At 34.2% G+C, this 19,249-nt stretch overlaps 1 protein-coding gene across 2 annotated transcripts; it reads right to left on the reverse strand.

The window, feature by feature from the left end:
- Positions 1 to 9,493: 9,493 nt before the first annotated feature.
- Positions 9,494 to 18,498, reverse strand: LOC115445609 (alanine--glyoxylate aminotransferase 2-like). Of its 2 annotated transcripts, none has more exons than XM_030171948.2 (10): positions 18,378 to 18,498; positions 18,071 to 18,143; positions 17,855 to 17,973; positions 17,312 to 17,546; positions 16,891 to 16,984; positions 15,187 to 15,401; positions 13,092 to 13,311; positions 10,896 to 11,140; positions 10,337 to 10,511; positions 9,494 to 9,722 (listed from the first exon to the last, which is right to left on the reverse strand). In XM_030171948.2, exons 2-10 carry the CDS (start codon positions 18,130 to 18,132, stop codon positions 9,639 to 9,641), a joined length of 1,449 nt encoding a protein of 482 aa, XP_030027808.1. In that variant the 5' UTR covers positions 18,133 to 18,143; positions 18,378 to 18,498; the 3' UTR covers positions 9,494 to 9,638. The 2 variants fall into 2 exon arrangements, with proteins under 2 accessions (XP_030027808.1, XP_030027800.1); XM_030171940.2 differs by having other exon boundaries at positions 18,353 to 18,482.
- Between the last annotated feature and the right edge of the window lie 751 nt (positions 18,499 to 19,249).

Here is a 19,249-nt window from a genome sequence, read left to right on the forward strand (position 1 = left end):
TAATTTAGTACATGTATTGGCGGCACAATCACTGGCCTAGTTAGGTTTATAGACAACCTGCATAATTAAACAGCTGACTCGTATGCTAAGCTAATCCTGAGCTAGAGAACAACACGTCCATGCCTCTGATTATGTACATCCTGAAGACTTAATTTTGTTAAAATTCTATTACCTCTTGCTCTACAAAGTGGAAGTATTTACATACAAATAACTAAAGGTGCAAGCGTCATTTTGAAACGTATAGGGCAAGCAGGGATACGATGCCTGTAATATAACTCTATTAGAATATATCGTATTTTTTTTAATAAAAGATTGCAGACGTGGCAAATGAACGGAGTATCACTAAAACTGTACATTTATTTTATACGCTTTTTTATCCAAAACAAACGTATTATTGGTTCTGGATTAGAAATCCGTTGTTAGCTAAAAAATCAATAACTTCTTTTCTCCATGTTCTATCTTAGAATAAAGTTTGCGTATCATGAAAATATTTGACACAGATACGAACATTGATTGAGTTTCTAGATATATTTGTATGTTTGTTGATATATGTTTACAAATTTTATTACGTCTCGTGAATTTTAATAATTTATTATAAAACATTGTATTTAGATCCTGTTCTAACAGACACAATGCATGTAGCAAATGTTTTTAAACGCGTATTACTACATATAAATTGCTGCGCGTAAGTAAGAATAATTCAAAAATAATCTTCCAGTTGACTCGTCCTTGTGATACCTTTGAAAATCGCACGAGGGTCCTTTTTAAGTTCGCCCTTGTTCCAGGGGTACGATTGAACGTAGGTTTTTTATAGCGCGGATACAGTAATCTAGTTCAGGTGTGCTCTCGAGAAATCTCCTCGGATCTGAGGTCGCATACGTTTCCCAATTTTATTGCATATTGAGACGTACTATTCTTCTGATATATTCCAACAGCTCCGATATTATATAGAGGTCGCCGGCAGTTAAACTATTTGGATCCAATCTGAGTAGGTTTTACGCAATTTATTCTTATATTTCGAATATGCGAATATGCTTCGTAAGTTTTCATATTGAATAGAACTGCTTTGATGTTTTCATAAGGATTTGATTTTATAAAAGTGTGATGCAAATATAAACTTGACTAAATTTTAAAGGCAGGCATAGTGATAGTACGTAACCTAGATGTTTTATTACATACCTGTTAAAAGTGAAAACTTTATGGAGCAAAATGTTTGAACCTACTAGAAATTAATATATATTCAGAGATGTTTATTATTGACACTCAATACGTTACCATAAAGGATTTTAAGCGTAACTACCATAAATAAATCATCTGCTCTTTGGTTATTACTTTGGCACCTTGAAATTCTATTATTCTAGTAGCGGTTCGAGTTTATTCCTTTGTGGGCACATGGTACGCAGGCACAGGTGTTGCAGGCAGTATCGAGTGCCGATATCGTGGGAATGCAGCCCACATCGAAAGGTGTCTACAATTTGGTTTTATTCCGCGCGCTGACGGGCGCCGAGAATTGCAGATTTTGGTTCACTTTAAGCAAAAGGATGCCTCTGGTATTACAATGCGGGACTTTATCCGTGTTTAAGAGTTCCTCTCGCAATTTTCTAAGGAGGAAACTTGGTTTGCCATTTTGGATTGCAAGATTTTCCGCTATTTACATTGAAAGGATGTCTTCTGTTTGAACATAAATCCTCGTTTACGTGCTTTAAATAAATAGCAACATTGTTTTAGAAATGTTGCTTTTCTAACAAAGTCCTAACTACGTTTTTTTTGTCTCCTTCCTTTATTCCGTTCGTATACCTATAAAATACATTATGGAACAAAGATTAAAATAGATAGTCGTATCTATGAACATTGATTTTATCTTCAACGAATATTTAACAGAAGGTCAGCGGTGGCATTTCGATTGTATTCAGTTTTTCGTATTTTTCATGTTTTTTACACATTTGAAATTCAAATTTACATGTAATTATCATAATAAATGGAAGTATAACGTGGTATATTGGAACAGAATTGGTAGTCATCTGAAGATCGTTATTGTAAAAGCATTATCTGGGATCGGTAGTTCGACGCCGGAATATAAATGTTGGGATCGGACCGCTTAGCAATATGTCAGTGAGGGACAGTGGAGGTGTCTGTCACCCGCTCCTTCAAACCGATAAGTCCCGATTGTTGGGATAATGAACAATGAATTACGCATTTACCCTTTCTACATATAGTTTTTACTGTCGCTTAGGTTTTTTCTGACGGAAGCTTTGATTGTTTCTTGTGATATTGATTTGTTACTTTAAATCTTTATGTATGTTAAGTAAAGTTGTCGTAAATGTAAATAATAACCTAACGCCACTCTGATAAAGAATAATTTCGTACATGTATCATAATTCTCTTATATCAAACGATTCTAAAATTCAAAAACAATAATATCAAACTAAACACTTCTACTGTTTTTTAAAAGCAAACATATACTTCACCTTAACATTTATTCTTAAGTATACACAAAAGAAAGTATGAACAATAAATTCAATTTATAAATAAACAACACTTTGAATTTTAATAATCACCCTTTGAAATTTTGTTGTGGGAAGTTTGTGCGCGTGCCGCCCGCATGCCCGCACCGCGCCAACAATGACATCGACTTGGTATTTTTCACACGTTTTTCGGTTGTTACATCGATTAGCCGGCGACATGTCCAATAGAGAATGTAATGTATTTACTGTCTATCGTTGAAGAGTTTAAATCATCTCAATTTAGGCATGAACTTGAGGGATATTGTGGACTTTAGTTCTACGGAGTGGTTCGCCTTGATCAAAGTAGCAGTTTCTAAAAATGCCAATTTTGGAGATTTGTATAATGTAATTATCAGTGATGTATAAACTGGTAGACATATACAATTTTTTTAAAGAGCGACAACGTATTTGTACTTCCTTTAGATTTGAATGTCTAATAGTAATTACTTGACAGAATTGTAAACTTAAGAGATAATAAGTCAGAATTTATGTTATAACAAAATATATATTTAAGCGAACTCAAACTTATCTAATTGTATATAAAATATTGGGCATGCCAAACTTTGGCACGCGTACCACAGCTGCCATGCCCTTTTTTCTGTTTAAGACTGACGCAATGTTATGAAAAGATCAGGATTCCAAAAAAAATTTTACTTCTCATCACCAACCTCATCCTTTGTACTTTAAATTCCAAAGCATCCTTAACTAAACATAGCACGATGGCTTCTGTATACCATCATAAAAAGGTTTGACTACACAGTTGTGAGGTTAGGAGTTAGTATTGAGCGCTACGGTAAAGTCCATCTTGGTATTGGTTTTTCTGCTTCTTGTTTTAGGTTTAAGACTCTACCGTTACACCGGCCATTTTGCTAATATAAAAACACGTGGATATCAAAATTACTATATTAACATAAGTTCGAATTTGTCTATTACTTACGATAATAAGTTCTAACCCAACCCGCACTAGGCCAACGTGGTGGACTAAGGCCTAATCCCTCTCAGTAGTGGAAAAAGCCCGTGCCCAGTGGGACAGTTTACAATACAGGGTTGATATTATTATATTTATTATTATTATATAGAATAAATTGCAAAATAATAGTATATAATTCAGAGAATTATAAATTTGTAAAGCGGAAACCAAAAACCGTGACAGGTTATAGACAATCGTAACGATAGATGATACGGTGATGCATCGTATTTATATTCTAGGAGGTAAATCTCTTGTATGTAAGACTCTTTAGGCAGGCACTAGACTATTGGACGGACGGACGGACAAATTTTGGACGTGAAGTGTTACAAAGACTAAACTAAAAAATATTTTTCAGCAAACTATTCTTATACCCAAAATTATCTATATTAAATTAAAAAAGTAAAAGCCACTATTTTCATACAAATACAAATAAGTGTTCAGCTGGGACTTAACTAGTAAATGAATATGAAAAAGGTTTCTAGTATAACACCACTTAGTAAAATGAGCTTCAGAATATTTGTTATAAGTGACAACTGTTTTGAATATCTTATTAGGCGCCAAGTATTTTTGGGTCATAAGTTAAAAGCAAAAATATACCGAAGTTAGGGTCTCATTTTTTGCAATTCAATGGTGCCTCAGTCTAGTTTAATAATAAATGACTTTTAGTCTTGGTAACACTTGGTAACTTGCTTCCTATCTTCAAAAAGAAAATATTGAACTCGCTTCTTGAAACCTAAACCTAAACCTAACCTAATTTTATATTCAGTCTTATATTAGTCTTATATTTAGAATATAGTGCACTTATGGCGCAGTCAATTGTTTATTGTTATGTAATAATGTGTTCATGCTGGAACAATCTGTAATTAAAACAGGACTGCAGCAATTACTTACTGAAATATAACAATATATGGAGTATGTGTTATTGGTTGTCCAAATAAATAAACATACGAAGAACTTACAAGTTCCAGGGGCTTTAGATAAAATATCTTTCTGCAATCGTTAACGCTGTTACGTATAGAACGACATATCCCAGCGAGACTTATCGATACCTATGTCATTCCCATATGTTTTTTCTATTTTCTATTAGTGTTAACGAATGTACAAAGGCATCTGGGCTACGGCACCTGTTTGATAAACTAATTTGAAATACGGTTCCATGACGTGGTCGAGGCGACGCTATTATTTACACAGATTACAAATCAAGTTTATTTAAGGTATATTATATTATGCGTACCTAACTATAAATAACTGCGTCCTTCTAAACCTATTTTATAGTTAGCGTTACATGCTTGATACAAGTAAGGGACACTTTAATTAGATTATGAAGAACCATCTGCCTGACTACCTATATACACAATACATGTACTGAAGATTTTAATTCTAAATGAATTAAGCTAACCGAAACAATAACACATCGAAGACAATAAATATATTATATAGCCGTTAAACCAATGAGGGAATATACTAATTGTATAATATACTAAATACCATAGACCTATAATTGTCGCTTAGCACATAATATACCACAGGGATTATGTGAGGTGGGAAACGCTGTCTGTTACAAGGTATAGGACTTATGCTACATGGGTTTGATTTTAGTGATAGCGGTTTGGAGGTTTGGCGTGTGACACGGAAACACGTGTGAACTGTGACGTCACATGCGGGCGGCGGCGGCGGCGGCGCTCGCGTGCCAAACCACTTTCGTTAATCGTTTTCTGACATAATGACTCCCCTATCACTTTGTTACGCCTGCGTCCCATAAACATTACTTATCTGCGAACATTTTCATATCTCAACTAAGTAATTAAATGGACTGTGAAATTTTAAATAGTTATGAAATTTATTGCAATTGATGTTTTTAGTTTTAATTGCGAATATAATATTCATAACTGCCTGAGCTCACTTTGTTTAGATTTATACAGAATTCACTTTTTAAATTAGTTTATCAGCATGATAGTTTTAGTCACAATTCACAATACATCATGTTGTTTTTTAAATCAAATTTCTTCAATCGCTTCGCAAATACTCTCCAACTGATCCCATTTAATTCCTTGACAACTCTTATTAAACTCTTTATATCTTTTTAAACATCAACTGACCAAAAAGGGTGAAACTGATTACGTAATCGCTCCCCGACCGTTACAGATGAGAGTTTCTTAACCGATGCTCGAGGTCTTCCATAGACGTTGGGACCGTTAAATAAATCCGGCTAATCGCTGCAGCGGCGAATCGTCTCGCATTGTCCAGACATTGAATACCTTCATTGTCTGAAGGCACAAGCATCGCCAGTAGCGAAACGTCGTATCAGCCGCTCTCGATCGAAACGTTTTTAATCCAACACCAAGGTTTTAAGAATTAAATTTATTTTTAAGTGTAAAGCAAGGTTGCACAAAAGGTACAAGAGTAGACAAGATTGATGTAACGGTCGGTGGCAAGTTTGCGCACGTGCTGAGCCACGGTGTATTCCGAGATTGACATAAAAAACCTGAGCGCAGTTATCGGTTTCTAGTTGGTAACTTTGGAATGGCTTTGTAGAAAGAGTGAATGGCCGCAGACATGTCCCTTTCGATAGTTATGTTCTTTTTTTATGTTACGTTTACGTGAAGATAATAGTGTCGTCTCTTTTGTGTACTGGTTGAAGGAACTGTTAACCTCTACTTCATTGTGTTCAGGTAATTTTGATGGCGATAGATATTAAAAAATACATCAGCTGCTCGTAAAAATGTAACTTGCTAAAATATAATTTTATTCAACACGAATGTAAAAAAAAGTATTTTAAGTACAAATAAAGATAAAATAATAGTCTATCCATTTATACCGGCGAAAACTTAAATGCTCTCAGACGTATGTAATCTAAATTTAAAAATGAAAATAAAGTTTCGGACAGCGTTTAGATGTTACAACCATTAAAAAAATAATTTTGCACCGACTGCCGAAGTGTAGAGAGGACGTATTCGTGTAACAAGTTACGGTAGTAAATAAACAGTACGTGCTCTACGCTACTTTGCAGTTTTGGATGGTTTTAGCCTTTTTGGTACAAAAATATATCATAAATACACGTACGTGGGGGCAAGAAACTGCGACGAGGTGAAGCTTTATCCTGGTGATATAACAGGGACTAAAGCCATCAAGAATTCTAATCACTATTCTCTACAAATATTTACCATCTTTGCTTCGCGACTTATTTAATAAATCTTATATATTACACCTTAACACAGTATTATTAGGACACAAAATAGAAATACAACAGTATATTAGTCTTTATGCCGCATTAGGATTCCTTGTGTCGTGCGTATTATATAGTCCCAAAGAGTTTGCTTTCGTAATACCGAGACTCGGAGTAAATATACGCAAATAAAACATATTCTCTTATCGCTTTCTCAGCATTTTAGCTTATATTTAAGGTGTACTTTCATAGATTACATTAGCGTCAAGGATCAAATAGCTAAATAATATACAATTGATACTTTCATTTCGGGAATGTTAATCCTAGTTTTACAATACCTACTTATTTATAGGTTGTTGTGGGTACTACATTTCCTATGTATACTACAAGATATTGACCCCAGTCATCATTGTTAACATGGCGAACATGGTAAACATGATGATCATGGTGAATATGGTGAACTTGCCACAGTTCAGTTTTAATTTTGGTGACCACCAAACTACGTCTCTCATTCATCAGCATTATATTTACACTGCACTAGACTAAACCTCAGGTGCAGTGAAGTCAACTTGCAATGATGGCAGGTAAAAGATATAGCCTTTGTGTTCATTTCCTGCTTTTTTCTACCAGATAGTCGTAAATACACAATAACAATGTGTAATTAATAATTACACGACATTTTAAATATTTTAATGACCTAATTTTTTGACATACAATTGCCATTTATTCTATCACAAAAAATAGCAATTGTTTGTCACAATAAATAACAATTGCTATTTATTCTTTCACAATAAATAGATAGCAATTGTTTGTCTATATTGATATTGTAATATCTACTACGGTAAAACATTTTGTTCTAAAGTGATTTATTACATCAATTTGCATTTTTTATGTATAATGAGCTAAACATGTTTGCACACATTAAATAATGTATCTTTATCTTGATAATATTATGGTACAGCTGGGAGTCGAAGTTGTCTTTCATCGTGGATTACCTACATCCATGTCTTTACAACACTATTAAATGAATATAGTGACATCTTACGGTGTATGTTAGAATTATTTCTTTGAATTAGGAAGGTGACTGTCTCAATGTAATAATTGTATTGCGTGCGCAATACCACTTCCGTTTTGAAGAGTCGTATTCGAAACTGAGTCGGCCAAAGTAATGGAGGTTTTCATATTAGTTTCAGCCCGGGGTCTCGAAATTCTGCCCGATATGATGATAGTCTCGCAATCTATTACCTTATGGGACAGAATACACATGGCAAAAGTGGGTGCCCTAGTTAAGTTTCTATCTCCCTCTTAGGGACTCAAAGACGTATTTGTGAGTGTATATGTGGAAAAACATTGGAATTAACAGCCTATCGATCACGGTGATCGCCAGTGATAAAATTCGAATTGGGTTAATCAACGATCAAAGATATTTTTGGTAGAGTCTAGGCACTGCATATCTTTCTGCAGCAACTGTTACTTTTATGGTAGTAATGTTTCTTAAACATGATAATGCACTAAAAAGTGAAGATGTTCCACCAATATACCTACTCTTTCGAACGTCGACCATACAGAGTACTTTAGAATGGCAAGGGACAAAATATAATTACAATATCTAGTAAAATATCTAATTGAATATTATTTAACTCACATTTATCTAATAACTACGTTGTAATAAAATCTAAACTGTATGACATTATGTACGAATATTCATGACAGGCTTTATTCTAATTAAATGACTAGCTTTAGTCAGATAAAATTCCAACAAAAAATAATAACATCAAGAATTATCTACCAAATGTTAAGGACCTAATCAACTAAAGCGTCTCAGACGGCCCCTAGCATGGCCGTCTGGATTTCGTAATTAATCAGAATATCAAAATAATGACGAGGTTATTGAGGTTATTGTTCACTTGATTTTGAATATAATAATAAATATATTTGTATTAGCAATGTCCGTATCCCATAGTGGGATAATACATTGCCAGTATTATCGCACTATGGGATATGGACCTCCTATACTACTGAGAGGGATTAGGCAACCACGACGGCTTGGGCAAGGGTTGACAAAATTTACACGATATCGAAATTCTAACAGAAGATTGTCAAGTAAAATAGTTCAGGATGTTTCTTTCATCTTTTTAGCCATGGGGCTGGATTCGAACCTGCGATCTTCGTCGTAGTGCGTTCTACTTCACACTACGCTCTCGGTCCTTTATAGTTGTGAATGCTTATTAGAATTGGTAGGAAAGTATATATAGGTACATAAATATTTATACCCTACATAGAGTAACAAGTTCCGACGTGTTGCATTTCGAATTAAAGTGATGGAATTAATCTATGCTAGCGAGACTGGCTAAACAGTATCTTTCATTATAGTGCCATCAAAATATAGAGCGGCACAAAGTATATCGATGTATTTACCATCGGGAATAAAACAATCGACTTGCCGGAATAAAAAATAATATCAAGCAATCCATTTGTTTCTTTTCTCCAATAAATCATGATTTGACCAATTCTAAAGCCGCACGATATTAACATTCGAATTAAAACAAAGTTCAAATCGAATATTACGGGTGTACCGATCGAGTTTTAAGCACTTTTGTTTTAGTAGCTTATTCAGTGTTCAAGTATGCAAAGCGTTTGTTTTAAATAGACTTAATTTTCGCGTAGTTTAGTTGCAAGTTGCGCGAACAATGTGATTGTGTCGCGTCGGTATGCTCTGGGAATGGGAAACAGATTTGCAAGTTACTTCGTGACTCTAATTATGCAGATTAACTTCAACTGAAGAAATATATTATTTTTATATAATTATTTTCCATCAATCTCCGTAAATAGTTAATATAATAAAAAAATGAGTAATAAAATACACATTTATTTTACTTATTTAATAATAATATTCGAATTGCATTGTTTTACATGTTTTTCTTAATAGCTAATTGCGAATAAAACTATATTTACACTCATAACTCACAAATAATACTTAACAACTGTACAATTTATTCTATGCAGCAATGGTTTTTTGTACGCTGTTCTTTATTACAGCGTTCTTTGCCTCTTTTTCTTCTGTTATTGGAGTAACCAGCACCTGCGGAATTGAATAAAACGTTACTATTTGCAAGCTAAATGTTTTCACTATTTTAAATCTTGTTTCAGCTATCCGGATTTAAAATAGTAACTATAAAACATAATTGTATAACTGAACTAAATAGCACAGTGATTTTCAATAAAAACACGTCAGTATTTTGCTGCGAATATACTGAATTCGACAAAGGATAAAATTGCGAATAGAGCATTCTACTGAGTTTAATCGGTTGGAAACTATTGCCCGCTGTGCGATTACAGGGCGTATATCATCTCTCACCACCTACGGTAGTTGGTATCGAATATCTGCCAAAATTATTTCCTTGAAATGCTGTCGTAAAAAACATAAACCGCCTTGCTTATTTTATGCCGACTCTACGTAACAGGAAGAAGTATTGTTTCCTTAACGTAGCAAAAAATATAAGCCAAAACCTTATTTGTACTACATTTTCCACGACGCAACAGGAAAATGATAAAATTCAATTGACACTTTTTACCACTTTTTTTAATTATCAGCCACATGAAGTTCAGTCTGAACATAACCCAACTCTAAAGATTTCCAGATAGAGCTGTCAAAAGCGCCATGTACTTTAAAAAAATATGCTCATAATAAATTACCTCAAGTTTCAAACTGGTCACTGGTACCCTAGAGCCGTCGAGCTCTTCTAGAACTCTATCTAATGTGTCGACCAAACGATCAGCGTCTTGCGTAGAGAACACCATCGGAGGTTTGAATTTCAACACGTTGCTGTCCGGACCATCGCGACTGATCAGAATCTTCTCTTCCCTCATTCTGTAATGTGAATTTCAAATTCTCAGTTGTTAAGAATTTTTCTATGTTAGCTTGAAGAAGAAATAGTTTAACTATACGTTATTACGGAATGTTGTTCACTACAATAACCAGTAAAATAATTAATCAGACTAATTCCAAATATAAGCATGTTATATGCAACTGGTGGTGCCACGCTTTAGCTAATTTTGTCTACATTATGAATGAGGCCGTAGAATTAGGGCAATATGACAATACGGAAAATCTTAAACAACTTTAATGTTATCCTAATCGTGCTCTTCTTTCCTAACTTCTCTATTTTTTAATGTCATTCTCATCCGTTATTGTAGTCAATTACCATCTGGCATCCAACTTCTTTACGAATGCTTTACAAAACTGTCAACCAACCTATTCACAACATGCTTCGCTTCAGCAGTAGCAGGCGTTCTCAACTCTCTATCCGTGACCAGCTCAACGCCGACGAACAATCCCCTGCCTCGCACGTCACCCACAAGTCTATGTTTATGCATCAACCCTTCGCAGCGATTTAGTAAGTGATTGCCGACACGCAGAGCACGCTCCATGAGGTTTTCTTCTTCGATGACGTCAAGAACAGCATTAGCTATAGCACAGGAGACCGGGTTGCCGCCGTACTGTAATAGAATATTCGGTGCATTAGGTGAGTGCTTTTGGTTTGGTTGGGATTGAACTGAGGTATAGAGTTGGATTTTCTAAATGGATAAATCTTTACCATTGTTAACATTTATTTGTAGGTATAACCAAGTTTTTGATCATGGTAAATGTACATTAACTAAATTATTATCCACCCAAGTTGAACCTACCAAGAATTGTAAATCGATTTTGCACGATCAATATATTCTGGACCTGAATAGGAAACATAATTAATTATATTTGTGCGATCATTGGTATCTTTTAATATTATAATAGCTTAAAACATATAGCCTTTAATCATCGCAAGATAAATACAAATAGACACCTCATTAGTCAAAATCGGTTCAGTAGAAGTGACGCTAGAATGGAACGTAAAATCAACACATACAATAAATATTACAATCATACATAGCATATTATAATCATTGCCCTTACTTGCTTCGCCGTAGTCGGTTGAAAAAGAGGTCCAATAGCCCCTTATATACCAAAAGTATTGAAGCACTAAAATTATACACAATCTAATTTATCATTTACCGCCTATATACAATTTGGTTACGTAGTTTGTTGATGTAATTTGGTGCCGTAAATCAACTAACTTGTATCGACGGAACAAGGTTATATGGAAACAGGCCATATTTGCCGTCAATACTTGCTTAATAGGTTTCATTATTAAATTACCGCAATACCCTTTATGTAATTAAAGTCTACAAGGACTACGCCTACAACAGATCAAATCTGGACATCTTATGTTACCTAACCGTAATATACACATACATTTATGAAAGTTATGTAATGTTAGAAATATCTTCCAGGCAAATTTCTCGATACTTCATTCAGATAGGGGGCAGTAGGCTTGTCTCCATCACTTCATGGGACGGAATACACACGGCGAAAATTGGGTGCACCCCTTCGGGAATGAAAAGCGTTAGTGTCTGTAGCCATTCAGATATAAAAAAAATACTGCAGCATGTGCAAAACATTCGCTTATCATGTCATAAAGCTATCTTATTACATAACTACTGTCGTTATAGGTCATTGTATCATATTTTATCAATGCTGTTTTCTTTGAATTTATCTGAAAAAGTAAACTTATTGCACAGGGAAATATGCATGTGATTCCAATATACTTCGATCAAGAATTTTTATAATCTTTCTTTCTTATTTAGGTTAACCTTTTAATAAGGAATCTAAAACTTGCGAGGGATTTGTGTTCTTGTAAACACTTCAATGTGAAATGTCATCGCTATTGTGACGTCACTGGACTCGCGCCAAAATGGCGGCATTTAAATTACCTAAATGTGACCTTACGTTCCATTATTTATCTTCAATACTAAATATGAATGTTTGTATGAATTATTTCAAATAATTTACCAATGTATGCTATCGATAAAGACAAATACCTGCATATAGCCTATTATGTAATGGATGTTTCGTTTACGTACCAGATAGCTGAATATTTTAGGAAAATTACCGTACACGTTCCTCTGAGTCTTGTTTGGCTGAAGATAAGTGTGTTTGAGAAATTTGTTGACAATATCGAAAAAAATATGGAAGTCACGTTGCGCGCAATTGCCTTCTATTTATATGCGTATGAGAAAATTAGGAACGCTACATATTTAAATTTTTGTTTCAGAACGACGAAATTACAAAATATTATTAGAAAGTTGCCTTTAAAAAACCTTTCCATGGTAAGTAGTGGGTTCGTATTTGGTCTAGTAATATGTCCTGAGTTCGATTTGCAAAGCGAGCATCCGTTTGTATAATTATTTTTGTACCGACACTACAACGTGGATTAAATCTCTAAGCAAATAAATAGTAATATCATGGTTCAATAAAACAAATAATTCGCTGAGAAATTGGAACCCGTAACCTCGTTAGGTTAGGTCCAACTTCACAGCCATCAATGAAGATAAACCAAAGAAAACAAATTACCGTATTGAAGTACTCCACCCCAGTATCAGCGAAACTCTTGGCGATTTCTGGTGTTGTGATGACGGCTGCCACCGGATGGCCGTTGCCCATCGGCTTGCCCACAGTGACGATGTCAGGGACCACATCTTGGGTCTCGAACGCCCACATGTGAGTCCCAACTCGGCCGAATCCGACTTGCACTTCATCAGCTATGCACACGCCGTAGGACTCCTTTACGTATCTGTAATTTTATGTTTATCTCTGATTTATATATTCAGTCCAGAGACATCATAAACTTTGTATTTTAACAACAAAAGCTTAAAAATATCTACAGCAACGTTTTCGGTTTTCGAGAAGACTATTTTATATGCAATAAAATATAATTAATAATTTATACAATGTAAGTCATAAATTATTAAATATTTTAAGAGTTTCCATTTTAATGTGTATAATGTAATTATCTGTGTAAAAGGAGAAATGCCTCATATCGCCAAGATATAGACAACGGGCTCAACTAGTGCACCCAGTTTCCGCCATGTATATTCCGTTTCATGATATGATAAAGGATCAGCTTATCACAATATCAGCTACAAGGACATGCCGGGCCGATACTGAGTAGAACAACCTAATATCTTTTGCCCGACCCGGGGATCGAACCCGAGACCTGAGCGCTGCAGTCATATCGTAATACTACTACGCCATCGAAGCAGTCCGTGTGTTAATGTGTAATGAATATAAGAAACCACCTTCACACTTCAAAGCCATACCACCGTGACCAAAAAAAATGCGATTAAATACAATTTCGTTCAGATCGAATCAGATTAGTTTTCGTTCCCAGCGGGCCGAAAGAAATTGATTAATCACTAAAGTAATTTCACTGTGTAATCGATTACTAATGAAGTAATCTAGTGCATTAACGTGACCAATACGCAAAGTAATTCATGACCTTGCCAGTAACCAATAGTAAATCACATTATTAAATAACTAGTTTGTGCCCGATGTAATTTTCCATCGACATTGCGGTATCTCCTTAGGAAATGATTTCTCTAAACTCTTGTTACTGAGGACCTATGCTATACAGAGATTCTTACAAAAAAAACGCTTCTTAAGTACTGATGAAGTGTGATAATATGTCAGTACGTGGATGTAATGTTATAGATTTTTACAGAAATTTCTCCAAGTTACCTGTGTATTTTTAACAAGACCGAACTTGAATTCAAATAAGTACTTATCTATTTTTATTAACACAAAAAATAAAACCTACTAAAAGTGGAACAAAATAGTTAAACACAGAGATAATATGTAAAGAGTTACCTATTCAGCTCCTGAGTGTCAATTTACACCTTTTGCAGGCATTGTAATTTAACTAACAAAGCAGCAATAATACGGATGCAAATATATGTACCATTTAACGCTTGCTCATTTGTGGCGAAACGTAAGCAATTGGAAATATATTAGCGCGTAATGAAACAGTTACTTTGTGTTAATTGTTCGTCTTGCGTTAAATTAAGGCTAAGTCCTCTTGTGAATTAATAACAATCATCGTGTAGCATTATAGTCTCTACATACTGGGACATAATAGATATATTCCAATATTCAGTTATCAGATGCATTATTTAGAATAAAAGGATAAGTATTTCATTTTATATTTGTATTAAAGTACACAAATGTAATTAGCTTATCGTAAACTGTTACTATGCAGGTTGCGAAGATTAATTAATTCTATTTATATATTTCAGGTTGAATAACTCAAAGGTAAAATTGTAAAATCAATACTAAATCCATTATCTATCTAATCATTATGAAGTTATATAAATTATTTAAATCGGCCATGATGGTCCTATATTAATTCATATGAAAAATACCTAGATAGGGCTATAAACACGTAAATAGAGATAAAAGACTCGTGGCCAGTCTAATAACTAATTAAAACTTGTATTTAACTACACTTCATGCCGTGTACAAGTTGCGCTGCCAAACCGTTCGGGGGTAAAGGTAACCTTATGTACGTATGTTATTTATGTCGGCTTATTCAAATTGCAACTTTCCTGAAAGGTTTCAAGACTCAAACTCGCTGCATTAACTGTTAATAAAATTATATGATATTTAAACTTACTGATAAACACGCTTAAGGTAGCCATCGGGCGGAATGATTTGCCCACCACAGCTCTGTAAACTCTCCGCAATGAAGGCGCAAACTCCGCCGTTTTTGCTTGTTGCTTCTTTGCAAATTTTGCCGACTTCATCAGCATACATTTGCCCTAGCTCCTCTTCGGATTTCGAATCGTTTGGTTTGGTATATTTCCCTCTATAGGTGTCTGGTACGGGTGCCTGGATGAATAAATTGTCACGTGTCAATTTGCGTGATCGAAATATAAAAATACTTTTATAAAGATGATTTTGATGTTTGCTAAGGAAACTAAAGACTAAAAACTAGTTTTGAATTGCTAATTTGCCAGAAGCCAGTGTATAATGATGTAAAAGAGATAAAATAAGTGACTTATAAAATAAAGAATTACAAAACAAAAAATATCAAAAGAGTTTTCAGCATAATAATCTATATAAAGTTAATGAGTTTGTTTGTTCGAACACGCTAATCTAAGAGACTACTAAACCGATTTTGTTTTATTTTCACTAATGGGAAACTACATTACTTCTAAGTGCTGCTACTTAGAAGGCTACTTTTTACCCCGAAAAAACATTAAGACGCGAGCGGAGCCCAGGCAAAGGCTAGTATTTTATAACTACGAAAATCTTGACCTTGCATGAACTATAAACGTGCAGTTATTAATATGTCTGAATTTATTTAATCGGATGCGATTATATCAGTCACGGGTTTAACGTTATCAAATTATGAAACCCAACCGGTTACAATTAGTATACTCGACACTTATCACGAGGTAGGCGCGTGCCACTATCAGAAGAGATAACAGGGACAGTCACGAAATAAAGCCTTAAGGACTGTTTTTGTCTCTATCAATTAATTTTGTATTTTAATGTTCTTATATACGTGTAGATTACTCTACGTATGCATAAACTCCATATTTTCCGTTGAAAATAATTTTTAATTTTTATTTTTATAGCTTTTGTGAAATTAAGATTACGCTGGATAAGTAATCAACGAACAGTTTTGGACATTTTATAAATTAGAAAACATGCGAAAAATCCCAGAGAAGTACACATAAAAGTCGTAATATTTATAATGCGTCGTACATATATATGTACCTTTTTCAAGTATATCCTCAAACTATAATGAATTGTCAATATTTTTTTGTTCTTTCTTTGGTCAATGTGACTGTTTTTGTGAGCTGACTAAATAGGGCGAAAATACTTTACGTTGTAATAAATATGGATAACGTCCGAAAACAAACATATCAAAATTCTTTATTTGTTTTTCAGCCGGAAATTCGACTATTGATTGTTACCTATTTGTCAAAACTTTACAGGAACTTTTGTCAAGATTTCTTGGCTGTTTATCATATACAGTAGCTAATCAAAACAACATATCTTATAATAGATCGTGACGTCAATACACTTAGATAAAGAAATGATAGTTAAATACATTTGTGCAACGTACACATAGAGATGAGTTTACTTAATACTACACAAATGTTTAAAAGTACAATACTTTACTAAATACGTAATAATCCGTTATTATGAAACAATGTAACAAAGATACACTAAAATATGTAGTATCATAACGGACTGATAAGTTTGAAATTATTCAAAGCACTTTCTTTCCTTTAAACCAATTGCAACGTAGTTATGAAATGTAAGAGCCGAATACTAATGGAACCCAGGCCAGACAATGAGTACTCACCACATGAACCCATTCCGGTTTGTCAGGACCTCCGGGTAGGTTAAATTTGTATGGAGAGATATCGATCATGGACGTTAGGTGACCATGATAAGCGCTGCAACAAACAGCTGCTAAGCACCCTCAAAAACTTCGATGCACTCGAAGTGATCTCATACTCGTATCTATTGGCTAGTACATTGACGTCTTCGGATTGAAAGTGATAAATTGAGATTCGCAAGATAAGAGAAATGTAATCTCTAAAGCACAACTAACAGCAACTCGCGAAAAGTGCATTATGAATCATTTGCAATTTTTATATATTTTTTTATTACACAATAAACATAATATTTAAAGAGTACCATCATCATAAGGCATACACTCTTGCATACAGTTTAACCCCCAATAAATTAGTTTAAAAAAAAACAAAGAAAAGAATACGTACTGGTCGAGGGTAATGACGTCTTTCTTCTTCGTATGTATCCTAGCGAGCCTTAAAGCCAGGTCATTGGCCTCTGACCCAGAATTAACAAAGAAGCAGACTGATAGAGGCTCCGGGAGAGTCTTCACGAGCCTTTCTGCCAAGATCACTAGCTCATCGTGAAGGTAACGATTATTTGTTGATATTAAAGACATTTGGTTGCGGCCCGCTTCGACGACGTGGGGGTGACAATGGCCAACTACAGATATTGAAAACATAAATTAGATTCAAGATCTACGAGCTGTACAAAGCAAATTTCTTTAAAAATATTATCAAGATTTCCATATAAAGTATACTTATTTGTATGGTAAATATTATGTATATTAAATATTAATTGTAAAAATTATTACCTTCAAATTTTATTTATGTCTTAAAATAATCCTTGGCACTGAATATATTGCAATATGAGAATTTGGATAAACATAATAAAAAAAAACATATTTGATTAATTGAACCTAAAGTAATTAAAATATGGTATGTGCCATAAATTAATTAAAAAGTAATTACCATGCGCGACATTATTGATGCAGTCAAGGTATCTTTCGCCCGTCTCGTCATACATAAACTGGGCAATACCGCGCACTATTTTCAGAGGGGTTGAACGGAAAAAGAGTTGGCAAGCAGATCTGTAACAAATTATTTTAAAAACATTTATATATATCAAGAAATTTAAGCTAAGTACCGTTTTATTTCACAAATTGCAGTGTTAACAATTTCACTTACCCAACGTGTTTTTCACGTAGCCTGATGGTTTCAGATTTAGGCATGGATTGCTGATACGCCATTTTTGGGAAATCTAAAATGATACAAATCGCTATTAATACAATAGGTAAGTATCTCTGAGAATGGCATTAAAATGACGTTATTTATAATTCATGAATTCATAAAAATATGGACTGCAAAAAATTTGAATCTCAACTAATGTAGCTTAGTTTTCATTAGAAAACTAAATAACCTATTTTACAAAAAAATACAATCCCGATAATAGACCTAATAAACTCTTACCGTGATACACTAATAACGTACTAACAGATTTGTTTACTATGAAGACGTCACGCGACCGCGCGGCGCACGAGCATCAAATACTATCCAAAGGGAATATAACACGTTAATGCTACTCTACACTCTGAATATGCTCATTTTATAGAGCGGGCGGAGGCGCGCACACCTACTGCGCGGCCAATAGGAGTATCATTCTAATCAGTGTTTATCAGAAGACGATGACAAAAGTCGCCGACCACGCAGCCCCCGGCACGCCGTCATAGGACCAGTGCATGGTCGTTAAGGAGAAGTATTTCAGAGCATAAATATATTAAGACTTGATGAGCAGGGATTCGATTTACCTTGCTTAATAAAGGTTATGATGATTATAAATTGAAAATGCTGCATTCTCAAGTACCGACTACTACTGACTGACTACTAATGAAACTGCATTCTCAAGTAAAAAAGGCACTGCGAACTAGAGACCAGTTTTTATTAATCAGAGTTTTTGGTTATATCTATAATAATTATGAATAATCCGAAAAGTCGATCAAAATCTAAATGACTTTTTTTACCTTAATAAGCACACAATACACATAGGTATTGTGGTTAAAAATTACATCTCATTATAATACATTTTCAAAAAAGAAGTACGTTTTTAATTTTATTATTTTCAATAAACATAGGTATGTAAATTTAATGCTGATAAAATAAAATGGGATGCAGAAGTTTATCGTTTCACTTCAAACTATATATTTAGCGAGAATCTATTTGAATAATTAACTATAAACGTGAATTAGAAACGAGGACATGTTAAAGTAGATAATTTAAAAGAGCTGTGAAAAAAGGTCGCTAATGTAAAAATAAATTTCAGACTTAAATAATAGACAACTCGGGGACAGATACATAAATTCAATTGCA

The sequence above is a fragment of the Manduca sexta genome, chromosome 20 (genome assembly GCF_014839805.1).
Source record: "Manduca sexta isolate Smith_Timp_Sample1 chromosome 20, JHU_Msex_v1.0, whole genome shotgun sequence".
In the NCBI taxonomy this organism is placed as follows: domain Eukaryota; kingdom Metazoa; phylum Arthropoda; class Insecta; order Lepidoptera; family Sphingidae; genus Manduca; species Manduca sexta.

Bases quoted from the DNA above. Each gene is read 5' to 3' on its own strand.
- LOC115445609 (XM_030171948.2), bottom strand. From the start codon at position 18,132: ATGGCGTATCAGCAATCCATGCCTAAATCTGAAACCATCAGGCTACGT. The intron at 11,141-13,091 runs GTAATTTGTTTT...ATTCTATTACAG, and splicing joins GGGTGGAGTACTTCAATACG to TACGGCGGCAACCCGGTCTC. The intron at 10,512-10,895 runs GTTGGTTGACAG...TTCACATTACAG, and splicing joins GCGAAGCATGTTGTGAATAG to AATGAGGGAAGAGAAGATTC.